This window comes from Athene cunicularia (genome assembly GCF_003259725.1).
Source record: "Athene cunicularia isolate RWA chromosome 14 unlocalized genomic scaffold, athCun1 chr14_part1, whole genome shotgun sequence".
Taxonomy (NCBI): domain Eukaryota; kingdom Metazoa; phylum Chordata; class Aves; order Strigiformes; family Strigidae; genus Athene; species Athene cunicularia.
This window is the reverse complement of record NW_020799118.1, coordinates 16,971,388-16,984,229: the sequence shown is the minus strand read 5'-3', so window position 1 is coordinate 16,984,229 and position 12,842 is coordinate 16,971,388. Positions and strand designations below refer to the sequence as shown.

At 52.3% G+C, this 12,842-nt stretch overlaps 1 protein-coding gene and 1 long non-coding RNA gene across 2 annotated transcripts in view; both read left to right on the top strand.

Annotated features, from left to right (window-relative positions):
• The window catches only part of LOC113485564, a 14,785-nt gene extending 2,122 nt beyond the window's left edge, over positions 1 to 12,663 (top strand). Inside the window, exons 2-3 of the long non-coding RNA XR_003399447.1 lie at positions 671 to 673; positions 12,651 to 12,663. This is a non-coding gene — a long non-coding RNA (uncharacterized LOC113485564). The remainder of the gene's footprint in view (positions 1 to 670; positions 674 to 12,650) is intronic.
• Positions 9,125 to 12,182, top strand: LOC113485561. The gene is made up of 3 exons (XM_026858784.1): positions 9,125 to 9,557; positions 9,696 to 9,874; positions 11,356 to 12,182. The coding sequence occupies exons 1-3, from the start codon at positions 9,149 to 9,151 to the stop codon at positions 11,731 to 11,733; spliced, it is 966 nt and encodes a 321-aa protein (XP_026714585.1). The 5' UTR covers positions 9,125 to 9,148; the 3' UTR covers positions 11,734 to 12,182.
• Positions 12,664 to 12,842: the final 179 nt, after the last annotated feature.

Below are 12,842 nucleotides of genomic sequence, written 5' to 3'. Positions count from 1 at the left end.
CGTCAGAGCCAGGAGAGCCGGGCCCCAGCGGGAGAGCTGCCCTCGGGCTGCTCCTGGAGCTCGAAACCCGCCCAGCAACCCTCGGCAGAGGCCAGACCCTCTGATCCGGGGATCGCCCGTGCAGGGGTCACGCAGCGGGGGGGTTACAGAGCCCCCAGCACCGGGCACGGGCTGAAAAGGAAAGAACGGAGCTCCATCCGTGCTGCTTTTGGATCTTGCCTGTGTTGCTGTCCCTTCCTTCGTGCATCTCCAGGCTGGTGACGAGAGCCGGCTATTTACTGCCACCTCTGCAGGTGACCCGCTCAGCTGGCCGTGGGGGATGGTGCTTAGTGTCAGCGTCTCTAAGTGCCACCTGAGGCTGTAAGCGCTTGCCCTGTGTGTCACAGCATCTTGCAGGCGAGTGCTTCATCTTCCTTTCCTGTTGCTTGGCTTTGGGTTGTGGAGCCATGGTGGCGTGGCTCCAGAGAGCTCTCCTCGAGCCCCAGAAGATCCAGGTGATCCGTGGGTTATTTTGCCAACAGCAGCACCCACCCACAGGTTCGTTTATCGTGGGAGGCACAGGGGAGACCAGGCGTTACTTCGTGCTTGTAGGGATTGCGCTGCAGTATTCAGCCCTTGATGCTGATGCTTCCCTGTTGCTGTGAGAGCTTTGGTCCATCTCCCTGTTCAGCCTGTCACACCTTCTACACCTGTATTAGAGGAGGGTTCGATGTGTCTCTGGCTTCAGAGAATACGGACTGTGTGGCTTCATTAGAGAAATGAGAGGATGGGGGATTTGTCTTTTGAGAGGTTGGAAACTTTTCATCCTAACGTGTAGTAACAGCCTTGGTTATCTCTGCAGAGAGTTGAGATCAGCCCGAGTTTCTAGTAACTGCCCTGTTGAGTCACTATATAGATTTGGAACAGCAGAAAAAGGAGATTTTTGGGGGGTTCCTCTCTAATCTGAAGATGGAGGTGAATTAGCATTTTAGCTGAAACACTTCTAGGTGAACTAAGTCTTCAGCTGTAGTCTCTGAACGTCAGGCCTGCCCTCTCGAGGTCTGAGGCTGATTCCTGCAGTGCACACTGACAGCTCAAGACTTCAGGACTGTCTGCACCTTAATGTGCCTATACACACATCTGTATTTCAGGGCTTTTAGCCTAAAAACTGTGCCACGGTGTGCTTTTTCTCTCTTTTCCTGCAACACTTACATAGCATGCCCTAAGGCTGTAGGAATATGCCTGCTCAGTGTTAACCTTCCTCAGAAGTCCTGGTTTCACCACAAGGAACAAATATTACAGTACACTTCACAGTGATTTATTTGTTTCATCTTCAGGCATGTGAAAAACACTAGAAATTCAAGGTATGCTTGTGGTTTAGCCTTTGCAACTTTCTGCTGGAAGGGCTGCATCTTTGGAGAGCAGAAACTTAAACCTGCAAAACACTTTAAGAAGAGGCTAGGCTAATGGTGACTGTACAGGTAAAGGCAGGGCATTTATTGTTATTGTCTGAATACTTAAGCTCAGCTTGATGAGTTTGTTCACTCCAAGGGCAGAGATGGATTTCTGAGCCTGGATGTGAAATCCAGTCTGTCCCTTCCCCTCAGGCCTTTCCAGGTGGTTTGTGAAAGCCTTTTCTTCCTTCAAGTTGTGGTTCCACAGCCCTTAATATCAGGGTGGAACCCTTCAGATTGTTTCTTAATACCTGTTACCAGGTACAGGCACAGCACCACAACCTGAATTTGTTAGACTATGTGAAATGGGGTTGACATTGACATTGACCTGTGGTTTTTGAACTGTAGGAAAGCTGAGTGCAAAACCTTTTTGTACAAAGCCATCCATCAGCGTGGTTTTATAGTGTCACTGCTTTGTGCTGTGTGTCTTGGGCCCTTTGTGGATTTTTCAGCATTCCTGAAATGCCTCCTTTCCTCTCCTCAAATGTGAGGACTCTGTTTATATGGTTGTTACCCTATGCCCCTAAACAATCCTAATAACTCATTACATGTACACACTCCTATTTATCCTATAACCTTATCTTTATACCCTGTTCCCCAGTTAGCACAAAGCTGTAGTGGCATCGTCTGGGCCAAGAGCAAACTCTGTATCATCCTACTCAAAATTTGTTTTGCAAACCCCAGAACTGTCAAAGAAACCTTACAGGGACCCAACTTTCTTCAGTTTGCGTGTACTGCAAACCTTAAAGTAGAACCTTAAAGTTTTGTGTTTTCCATTTGAGGATCTAATTTTTAGAGTGTGGCCTGACGGGGTGCTAGCTCCTCAACTGCTCTGCGAGCGGAGCTGAAAGGAACTGGTCAGTTGTCAAGGGTGCCAGAGCAAAGCTAGGTTTGGGCTCTAAATAGCTCACTTCCAAATCCTGGGCCAGATATACAGCCTTCCTTCTCTGCTGTTCTGACAGCTGAAGTACAAGTTCATTAAAAAGCTTCTTACGATGTTATCCCTTCAGAGGGGGAGTCAGCACGGCTCAGGTAACAGCAGCACTGTCTAAATTCAACTGGCCCATCTTTTAATAAAACCTGTCAGAGAGCTGCTCTTTCACTGATTTGGCAAAGAAAAGCAGGGCTCTGTAGCGTGGGATACAGCGGTCTGTATGGCTGGTGGCAGTCAGTTTTGTTAGATGTTATTTCTTCTGTGAGGCTTGACAGGTCCTGCAAAGCAGTGACACTGGCTAAAACTGCAGCCTGTGAGGAATGGCCATTCTTCCCTGGCACAGATCTTCCTACTTCGGCAACGTTTCAGCATAGGACACCTAATAATGTTAATCTTCCTCCAGACTTAGTACCATTAAACCACATTGCCAGTTCTTTCTGATTACCTGTCTCCAATGGAGCTAAGACTTTCCAGTGTGTTTGTACAGCAGTGAAACTTACCTAGGTGAAGAGCTGAGAACTATCCGTGTCCTATCTGAATCAAGTGTAAACCAGCATTATACTCTGTGCTTCTGGAGGATATTTTTAATTTATTTTTTTTCCCCTCTGAGCTGCTGCAGAGTGAGAAAGGACTCATCTTGCCAGCTTTTGCAGTGGCTATTTAGAACGCTGTGGGAAAGCAATAAAACCATTGAGGATGGATCAGTGTCCTTCCCCAGCTGCTTGCAGCTGCTCCAGCTTCCCACAGGTGTGCTGGGGATCTGCAAAGGAGGGCTGGAAATCAGAGGGAAAGAGAAGGGCAGGAAAGAGGACCTCATCGAGCTGCTACCAGCCACAATGCCCAGGGTGAAGAGAGGTCTGGCAGTGTGGCTCCTTACAGGGTCCATGAGGATTAATCCTCTTTTGATAACACCTTCCCCTTCTTTATTTTCATGGGTTTGCATAGCCTGGGATGCCCTGCGCATCCATTATGAATCAGTCAAACTGTTTTCTGTCCCATACCCCTGGGTACACTGGCCTTGCACTGTACAAAGGCAGTTGAAGTTGAAAGGAAAGGGATATACCCACATCTTTGTCCTTCATGGTCCTTCTTAGGGCCAGAGTATTTTGCACTCTCTGCAGCACAGCAAGCTCTTGAGTCCAATGTGTATTGGGATGTTAACATCATGAATGTCTGTTTTCAGTTACTGAGACTGGACAGAATGAGCTGCACCTTCTTGCTCACTGTGGGTTGCAGCTTTTCCCTCTCCCATTCTCAGCATCAGCAGTTTGTCTCACTGATAAGATGTGTTGCTCCACCTTGGTATCTGCTACCCTTGTGGCTGTGCCGCTTCTGTAATGATGGATTGGAGCTTGTTGCTCTGGTTAAGCCTACATCTCCCTGAGGCCGTTCCATCCCCGAGGGCCAGGCTAGCACAGGTGTGCTGTCATGCAGCTGACCCTGACGACTTAAATAGCCATTGAGAAAATACAACCCCAGGGTAAAGCAGTTGCACGGCACTGCTGCCTGTTGAAAACTCTGCAGGGATCTGACTCTTCCCTGCTTTACCCAGCATGAATTTCAGAAGCAGCTTTGCATGCACCTCGTCAGGGTAAAACCTGCCTGTGTCCAAGAGAAAACTCACAGCTGTGAGACAGAAGAGAGAAGTCAATCTTCCCAGACATGAGTCAACTCTGGTCATACAAGTGATCTTGGGGAACTTGGTGTTCAAACCCAGGTAATCAGGGCTGCAGAAACACTGGGGAAGAAACAGGTGGCAGTGCAGCCAGTGGGTGTGTGTGCAGGCAAGCAGGGAGCTTCACCCAGAGGGACTTGCAGGAGGGATGCTGGAGCACTCCTCTTCCTCGAGTTTTCCTCCCAACACGGGCTTGTGCTGGTGCAGAAAGAAGTGGTGAAGAGGAAAAGCCTGGTGCTTGCCCTAAGGCTAATGGTTAGGTAACTTCACCTGGGCTGTAGGAAACTTGGATTCATGCTCTTCCTCCTCCTCAGACCTTAAAACCACTCTGCCCTGAACTCTGGGGTGTGCATGAGTGCTGCCTTCTTTTTCCTTCTCTCTTGAGGCTATTCCATTTTGTATATGGTATTTTGTGGGCCAGACAGTGGGGGACCTAAGGAAATAATCCCAGTGATGAGGGTTGCTCCAGGCTCTGGTCTGTGTTTCTGTGGATATTACTGTGTGTAGAGTTAAGAGAATAGAAGTGTTACCAGCAGCACTGCCTGGTTAAAGGAGCTTTTCCCAGCTACAACTAAGTATTTAATAACTTCAGGCATAGCAAGGGTTCAGCAGCAGCTGAAGAAAGGGTGGTTGATGTGAAATTTGGACTGATGCCTAAATTGGCAGGCTGAAGTGAAATGCCTTTTGCAGGCCTGGCTGTATAACAAAACATGCAGCTGCTCACACAAACGTGTGTGTCCAACTGGCTGGGTGAGGTCTCAAAAGCCAGCCCACCGAAGGAAGGGCAAAACTTGGAGCCTGTGGTATGGTGTGTCAGCTCTCTCTGGCTGCAGCTGTAAGCCAGTCACATCTTCCCCCTGTGAGCATCCCTCCCACTACAAAACAAGGGCTGTGGTGGGGGAAGCACACTTTCAGGTCCATGAGGAATCACACTGAAGCTATTGTAGCTTACAGGGGAATGATAATGTGTCTACACAGGCGTGACTGCAGAATCAGGGCTTGCAGAATGACTTGCAGCTGTGGCTGGTGCACAATGTGATAGCCAGGCAGGTGGAGACAAGCTGTGGTTTTGGAACAGGGGACTTCTAGTGCTCACACACAGCTCACAGCCCCTGTACTTTGTGTGGAAACCTCCAAGCCAAGCAGCCTTTGTGGTGTTGCTTTATTGTAGAAACAGCAAAGGCTGTGTCAGCCCAGATGAGATTGTTCCAGGGACTTTCTGGAGAAGGTGAAACCTTTCTGTTTTCCTGATATGCATAGAAATGAAGAGGGGTAAAAGCAGAGAGCAAGCTCACAGGATTGCAGTGCTGTGAATTTTTTTCCACTGATGTGCTCCCTTTTCCTGTCCCCCTCTAAAGCCACCACTGAATTAACTTCTGAGTAGTGTAAGAAACCTTCAGAGGAACCATGTCACCCCTAGCCTGGCTCTGGGAAGTGAAGGGAACTCCATCCCTGATGTGAAATCCCTGAAGTCTAGGAAAGTCCCTGAATCTTTTCTTCATTGGATTGATTTTTTTTTTATTTTTTTATTTTTTTTTTTACTTTGTGGAAAAATTATTGGAGAGTAACAAACATCTTTTAGGCCAGGTGAGTGTAAAGGTCTCATCTCTGTGAATGTGTAACTTGAGCAGCTGTGTTGCATAAGCTGTGAGCATGAGAGGCTGCAGCTCTGTTGAGAAAATCTGCTCTGGAGAGGGAGGAAGAGAAGGTGATGGACACACCCGTGGAAATGGGGAACACAATTAGTACAGGAAAACTGAGTTTGCAGCAGGACCTGGATAAATAAAGGTGTAACTAGAGATGGAGCTAGACCCAAGCTGTCAGAGAGGCTGACTGTTGTGATTTTGGAGGAAATAGAATACTCTATGGCCTGGAGGGGTGACCTGTTGCTTTCATTGGTCACCCTTTTCTCCTACCTGACAGGGTAGAGTAGCTGCTGTGTGCTTTGTATAACCTCATGGCCTAAGTGAGCAGGATTTGAGCTGGGTTTTGCCCTGCCCTTCTGCCTGCACTCGTTTCCTGCTTGCCAGCTGGACTCTGACCCCACAGCCTACTTTACAGTGTCTTCTCTGAAATGGGTTTCCAGGTCACAGTCTATCTCTGATCAGTACATACATATTTTTAAAAAGCCCTGCTGCAGAGGCTAGTACTGTTCTTGAAGCTTAAGGAACCTGGATGAAGCCAGCTTTGAGCCCTGGAGTGCTGATGATACGGAGCTGCTGCCTGCAGCCATGTGCTGCTGGGATGGAGCCATCCTGTGAGCCATGTGCTGAAGGGAGGAGCTGTCCCAGCCAGACTTCTCATCCTGCTGCCCCTCCAGGACATGGAGGGGCTGCAGGGGAACACCCTGCATTGGGAATGTCAAATTGATGAATTAACAGGGCAGGGATGGGCTGTTCCCAGGCCTGGGAAGACAGGGCAGTGGGAGCTCTGTGGAAGGCTAGGGAGGGTCCAGAGGGAAGGAGCAGGTCAAGGAGGAAGGAGTTGGCACCTGGGGATGGTACCGAGCGAGCTGGAGGAGATGCTGTGTGGAGTCAGTACCATCTCCAAGGTCCTCTCATCATCTCTCCTCCCATGCGGAGACTTGATGAAGGCTGCAGGCATGGGGTGCTGGCTTTCCTGGCATTTATTTAAACCTCATGTTTCTGTCACTGACTGTTCAGATAGTTGCACTGCTTTACTTTTGCTCTAGTATCCTCTGGTTGTGTCCTGAAACACTCTTAGAGGAGGGCAGAGTACTTGCCAGGGCCTGAGCTTCCTGTACCTTCAGTCACAAGAAGCTCAAATTGGTGGTTTCCTAGTAGCATCTCCCCTTGGCATAGGGAATGTTGGGTATGTCTCACCTTTTCCTCTTGCTCTGCAATTGTGGTGTCTGCATCCAGGGACATCTATTCTCCTATATACTCTCCCCTAGCTGTTGTCTACAAGGTCCCTAATGCACATAGCAGGGCATGGGGCAGCCTTTAGATGTAAACAGATCTGGATCGAAGTACAATCTATATCTCTGGAGTTAATGTCTCTCTCTTTTGCTGTGGAAGAAGTAAAATGCAGAGGCACAGCTCCTGTGTCAAATTAAGTGGCTCCATTTCTCCCTGTGGCTTTCTGTGGCTGATGTACAATAGTCTCTGCCTCTATGGCCAGCAAAATATTATTGTCCTTTTTAAGGTCCACGTATGTCTGGGGAAGCGGGGTTTGGAAAAGGTTCCTATATCAAATTGGCTTGGCAGGGACCACTTGAGGTAGCCTCAATTATACATTGCTAATCTGAGAAGTGTTTTGCTGTTTTACAGTAATTCTTGGAGGCTCTTTATTTTGGTGAGGTGAAACCCAAAATTATGTCCTTTAGGCAGCAGCTGCAGCACTGAGTGTCCAAGAAATGCCTGCAGATGAAGGAAGCTGATATAAGTTCTAATTGACAAACAGCTGAACATGAGCCGGCAGTGTGCCCAGGTGGCCAAGAAAGCCAACGGCATCCCGACTTGTGTTAGAAATAGTGTGACCAGCAGAAGCAGGGAGGTGACAGTCCCCCTGTGCTCTGCACTGGTGAGGCCACACCTGGAGGGTTGTGTCCAGTTTTGGGCACCTCAATAGGAGAGAGATCTTGAGGGGCTGGAGCGAGGGCAGAGGAGGGCAGCGAGGCTGGGGAAGGGCCTGGAGAATCAATCCTGTGAGGAGAGATTGAAGGAGCTGGGAGTGTTCAGTGTGAGGAGGAGAAGGCTGAGGGGAGACCTCATCACTCTGCAGCTCCTGAAAGGACATTGCAGAGGGGTTGGTGCTGGTCTCTTCTCATAGGGAATTAGCAATAGAACAACAGAGAACAGCTTTAAACTCCAACAGGGGAGGCTCAGACTGGACATGAGGGAAAAATGCTTCACAGAAAGAGTGGTCAGAGAGTGGAATAGGCTGCCCAGGGAGGGGGTGGAGTCACCATCCCTGGATGTGTTTAAGGGTCGTTTGGATGAGCTGTTGGGGGATGTGGGGTAGGGGAGAACTTTGTAGACTGGGGCTGATGGTTAGACTTGATGATCCCAAGGGTCTTTTCCAACCTGAATGATTCTGTGAAGTGGAAAAAACCCTCCACCATACTTGTATATGCACATACATGTTTATGTATATATCCCCATGTAGGTGTAAGTGTGTACGTACGCACATATACACAACTCCAAGCACTGTCGGTCCTGACCTAGCCCTGCTGTGATGACTGCAGAAAGGGAAGGGGCTGGTCCTGCCACACTGCTTTGCTCTGGGCGTGACCCAGAGGCAGTGCTGTGCAGGGCAGTACCAGCAGTGCAGTCCCTGCTACACAGCCACGCACACAGCGAGTGCGACCATGTCCTGAGCCACTGTCCCCTGGCTGACACCACCAGCCGAGGCTGTGTTTGTGGGGAGAAAGGGGAGGTACAGGAGGTACAGTCATTACATTTATAATTATGCCTTCTTTACAACTGGTATATAAATGGTTTCTTTTCTCTTCTCTCACAGGTATGGGACAGTGTTGTCTCCAGACCCAGAGGGCTGGCTCTGCAGCACCAACAGTTTCCACGCAGCAGTTGTCAATGTGGGCACCCCCGGCTCTGTTCAACGTAACCTTCCAGGCCACTAAGGAGACAATGAGGCTCTGGTGGGGACCTGCCTGTCTCATGTGACGAACAGCTGCTTGCTGGGACTTGTACTGAGCTTCCAGGATTCTGACTGCTCCACGTTCCTCACTGTGCTGCTGGCACTGCAGAGTTGATGTCCAGTTTGGGACACTGTTTAGAGCCAAGCCTGTTACCATTCTCTGTCCCCTTGGCAGACCAGAGAAACCAGGCTGGACCCCTGCTCAGAGGGGGCTCCGTGTGAGCAAGAGAGGGGTTTGGGGCTGTTCCTAGTCGCTCTGGTGGGAAAAAACACCTTGTTCCTCCTTTCTGTCTGGGAACTGGGTTGCTGCTGCTGGAAGCTGGGGATGGTGCTGTGCAGACCCGGGGCCAGCAGCCTGGCAGAGCACTAGCAGAACCCCAGCATCATCCCGGGGCTGAGTGCTGCCCCGGGGTGGGCTGCTGGCATCCCCGCAGCGGCTGTGCTCCCGGGATGTAGGTGCTGCGTACAGGAGCGGTGTTGGGAGCGATGGGCCGGCTGGACGACCACGCCAAGAGGAGGATCGTGGAGCTGCGCAGGGCCGGGCTGAGCTTCCGCAAGATCAAGAAGGTTCTGGAGCTGGACGACATCCGGGTGACGCCGCAGGCCGTCTACCTCTTCCTCAAGCGGAAGAGTGTGGAGCCGGGGTTGGCAGCAGCTGGCTGGGACGGGGACCAGCCCTGGCCCCCGCTGCAGGGACATGAGGCTGAGCCACCCAAGCTGCCGAGTGCCCGGCTGCCTGGGGTGCCTGGTGAGGGCCCTGTGGGTAGCCGGGCACCCTGCCCTGCTGGAAGCCAAGACACCAAGGAGAGCATCCAGATTGTCAGCAGGGCCTTGCTCTGCAAGGACGGTGGGCAGCTCGGGGAGGCCCTGCCCGTAGGACTCCCCCCTGGGAATGGTAAGGCCTGGCTCCCTGTGGGGGGTTGCCACCATGGCCACCCCTAGCAGTGCTGGGCTGGGGAAAGGGCTCCCCACCCCCTGCCGCGGAGCCCCCAAGGGTCTCCTTTCGAGGCGTTTCTCTCACTGTCCCTTGCAGGTGGTGATGGCTCCATAGGCACCCCCTCGGCTCTGGGGAGCTGCCCCACTTTGGGGGTCTCGTCCACCCCTCCACAGGCCCTGACCAGCCGAGGGCGGCTGGTTGCACCCTCAGCCAGGAACCCAGCTCTGATGGTGAAGAAAAAGATCATGGACAAGGCTATCCTCCTGCAGAAAAAGGTGGGATACCAGGTGGTATGGGAGGGCCCATCTGCTCTGGGCAGGAGGCAGTGCAGTACTGCCTGCTGGGACAGCCCCACACAGCACCTTCTGCATCTCAGCTGTGCAGATGGGGCAGGCTATCGGGGATGAAAGGCTCCTGAAGCACCCCTCCCCACCTCTGCTAGCTGCACTCTTGAGTGATGCTTGACCCTGGCACTTGGTGAGCTCTTCTGGGGAGCCCCTCTGCTCGCCGGGGCCGTGCTGCCCACTTGCCTGCAGCCAGCACTCACTGCTGCCCTTGGGCGATGCTGGCTGGAGCGATGCCGGTTTCTGTCAGCACTGGCCTCCAACCTGCAGCTCAGACTCCCTCTTTAAGGCTTGGTTTCACTACCAGCTCAGGAGGTTCCCCAAGCCATCACAAGGACACCAGCAGCTGAGCAGCTTGGTGTGACACCAGGAGATGCAGAGCTGTGACAAGCCAGGATGGGGTGACACAGCCAGGATGGCCAGCCTCTGGGACATGTCCAGCTGCTGTAATCCCTGACATACACCCCTGCCTCGCTGTGCCATGAGGCTTCCAGGCTGTGGCCGTGCATGTGTTGTCCCAGCAGGTCCTTGTCCTGCAGCCATCCTGCCCACCATGGTGAGCATGCAGCCAGCTGGCCAGCCCCATGGCCAAGCCCGACTGCTGGCAGCCATGGCGAGCCATGGGGTGAATGTAAGTGACCGATTGGTCCCAGGACCAGCCCTGGGAATGCTGCCAGCAGGGCACTGTGGCCGTGGGGCTGCCCCAGTGCTCAAGGTTTACCCTTTCAGAGCAGGCTCTGACCTCTGAAGACTTCACTTATGGGCAATGCTCTTGCCCCACAGAGGATGGTAGGACATTGGCACCTGCCTCTCTCATCCTGGGTATAAAACACAGCTATGAATCAGGCTGAGCCTTCATCCACAGCCCTGTCTCTGCTCAGACACAGCACATGTCTTTTCCAGCCTACTCAGGTGTTTGTCAGGGGCCCTTGCCAGCTGCTTGAGAGGGCACAGGTTGTTCAACATCCTTTCCAGGAGAAAGGCTCCCCTGGGGTTCAAAACCAACAAGTAATCCCTCTGTGGGAGCAGAACAACCCTTTGCTTCAAGTTGCAATACAAAAAATGGAGGGGCTGGAAAGAAAAACCCAGGATATTCTATTTCTGTCCCTGCAGAGAACAAACACAAGCCTCACATCAGCACGGGCAGCCCAGCTGCCATCAAGCAGTATCTTCCAGCAGATGACTGAGCACATGCTGGCAGCATGCAGGGCAGCGTGGAGTTCCTGCGGAGCAGCGGCACAGGGGCTGGGTGGGCATGAAGTGCAGCTCAGAGCATGGTGAGGTCTAGAGGCCCACAACAAGGTGATGGCTTTCTCTCATGCCTTGTAGCTAAGTGCAGAATAAATCTTGATAATTGCCATTGAAGGAGCAGCTGATAACGTTTCACCTTCCCTCCTCTCCTGCTACTCCAGGTCAAAGACACCAGCACTCAGACTCCTTTGCTGAACGCCACAAGTCCTGGCACTGAAAGTCTTGCTTGGGGCGAACCAGTGCTTCCCCCTGCTCCCAACTCACATGCCATTGCCGAAAAGCTGGATGCTGTGCAGACAGAGATCCAGAAGCTGAGCCAGGCCCTGCAGGCAGTGCTGGAGAGGCAGTGCCGCCTGGAGCGGCAGCAGGAGCATCAGCAGCGGCTGCAGCAGGAGGTGCTGATGACGCTGCAGCAGCTCAGCTCCACTGTGAGCCACGGGGCCGTGCCAGCGAACCAGCCCTGTGTCCCCTTCAGCAGCATGGCCGAGCCCTCACCCACTGTGCCAAACTTCAGCCAGTTCAAGATGGAGCTCATCTGACCCCAGGCCACGCCGCTGTGCTTTAGCAGTGCCGCACTGGTGGCGGGATGAAGCTGGGAAGAACCACCTTTCAGGGGCTGCCTGAGGATTATGTGGGGCACCCAGCAGAGAAGGTCCCTGGTGCCACATGTTTTCATCCCTGCTGACTGCAAGGGGCTGCCTGGCACAAGAGGCAGAGCAGTGCAGAGCTCAGGACTCACTTCTGCTGTGCTACCCAGCCTGGCTGGCACTGGAGCTGGCTGGTGGCCCGTGGACTTCAGCAGCATAGACAGGCTCCCTGCAAGCAGAAGATGCAACTAAGAGAGGCACAACAGGTAGGTGGGTCTCAAAGCAAAGGCAAGGCTTCCTCTCCCAAGGGTCAGTGCTGTGACGAGCAATCACAGAAACGCTTTGTGCCCTCCCTCTGCAGAGCCTTGTTCAGTAAAACTATATACACCATGGTTCAGAAACAGTGTGGGATCTCTTTCTTCATTTTACCTACCCCTTGCCCTACCAGTGAGCAGGCTGGATCTGTCATGGGTGCTGTCACCGTGCGCGGAGCTGTGCAGGGTGTTCATGAGGTGAGACTACCACTCCGCACACAAGGGATCCTACTGGAGGCCTGGTGTCGGCTGCTGCACCGTTGGGGATATATCACACTTATGTAGGAAAGAGTCTTTTACTGAGCAGATTCTACCTAGGCCACCCTCCTTAACCTCAAAATTTCAGCAGATCTGGAGTCTGGCATTGGTCCTGCCCGCTGTCTGGCCAGGATACGGGCAGGGCCATATGAGTAAGAGTTGTACCTGGTCATCAGCTGGGTATGCATCTCTCATGTAACCTCTCTTCCCACGCAGGGCATCCTACTGGTTGTGATCCCCAGCAGGAAGGGCTCTTCCTGGTGCAGGCTGCTGGTGCAGAACTGCTCAAGCAGAGAGGGGCACAATGCTGAAAACCCCTTGCCCGGACAAGAAGGGCTCAGGGGAGGCTGATGTACTTTCACTGCAGCAGTGGAGTCCAGGGGGACTAGAGATTGGATTTGCCTGCTGGGTGGAAAGATCTGCCAGCCTTGGTTCATCACCCAGCAGTGAATCTTGAGGGGAGACAGGATATCCTGTATCAGCCAAGCA

Coding starts and splice junctions, on each gene's coding strand:
- LOC113485561 (XM_026858784.1), top strand. CDS start 9,149: ATGGGCCGGCTGGACGACCACGCCAAGAGGAGGATCGTGGAGCTGCGC. Junction 9,558..9,695: donor AGGACTCCCCCCTGGGAATG/GTAAGGCCTGGC, acceptor TGTCCCTTGCAG/GTGGTGATGGCTCCATAGGC. Junction 9,875..11,355: donor CTATCCTCCTGCAGAAAAAG/GTGGGATACCAG, acceptor CTGCTACTCCAG/GTCAAAGACACCAGCACTCA.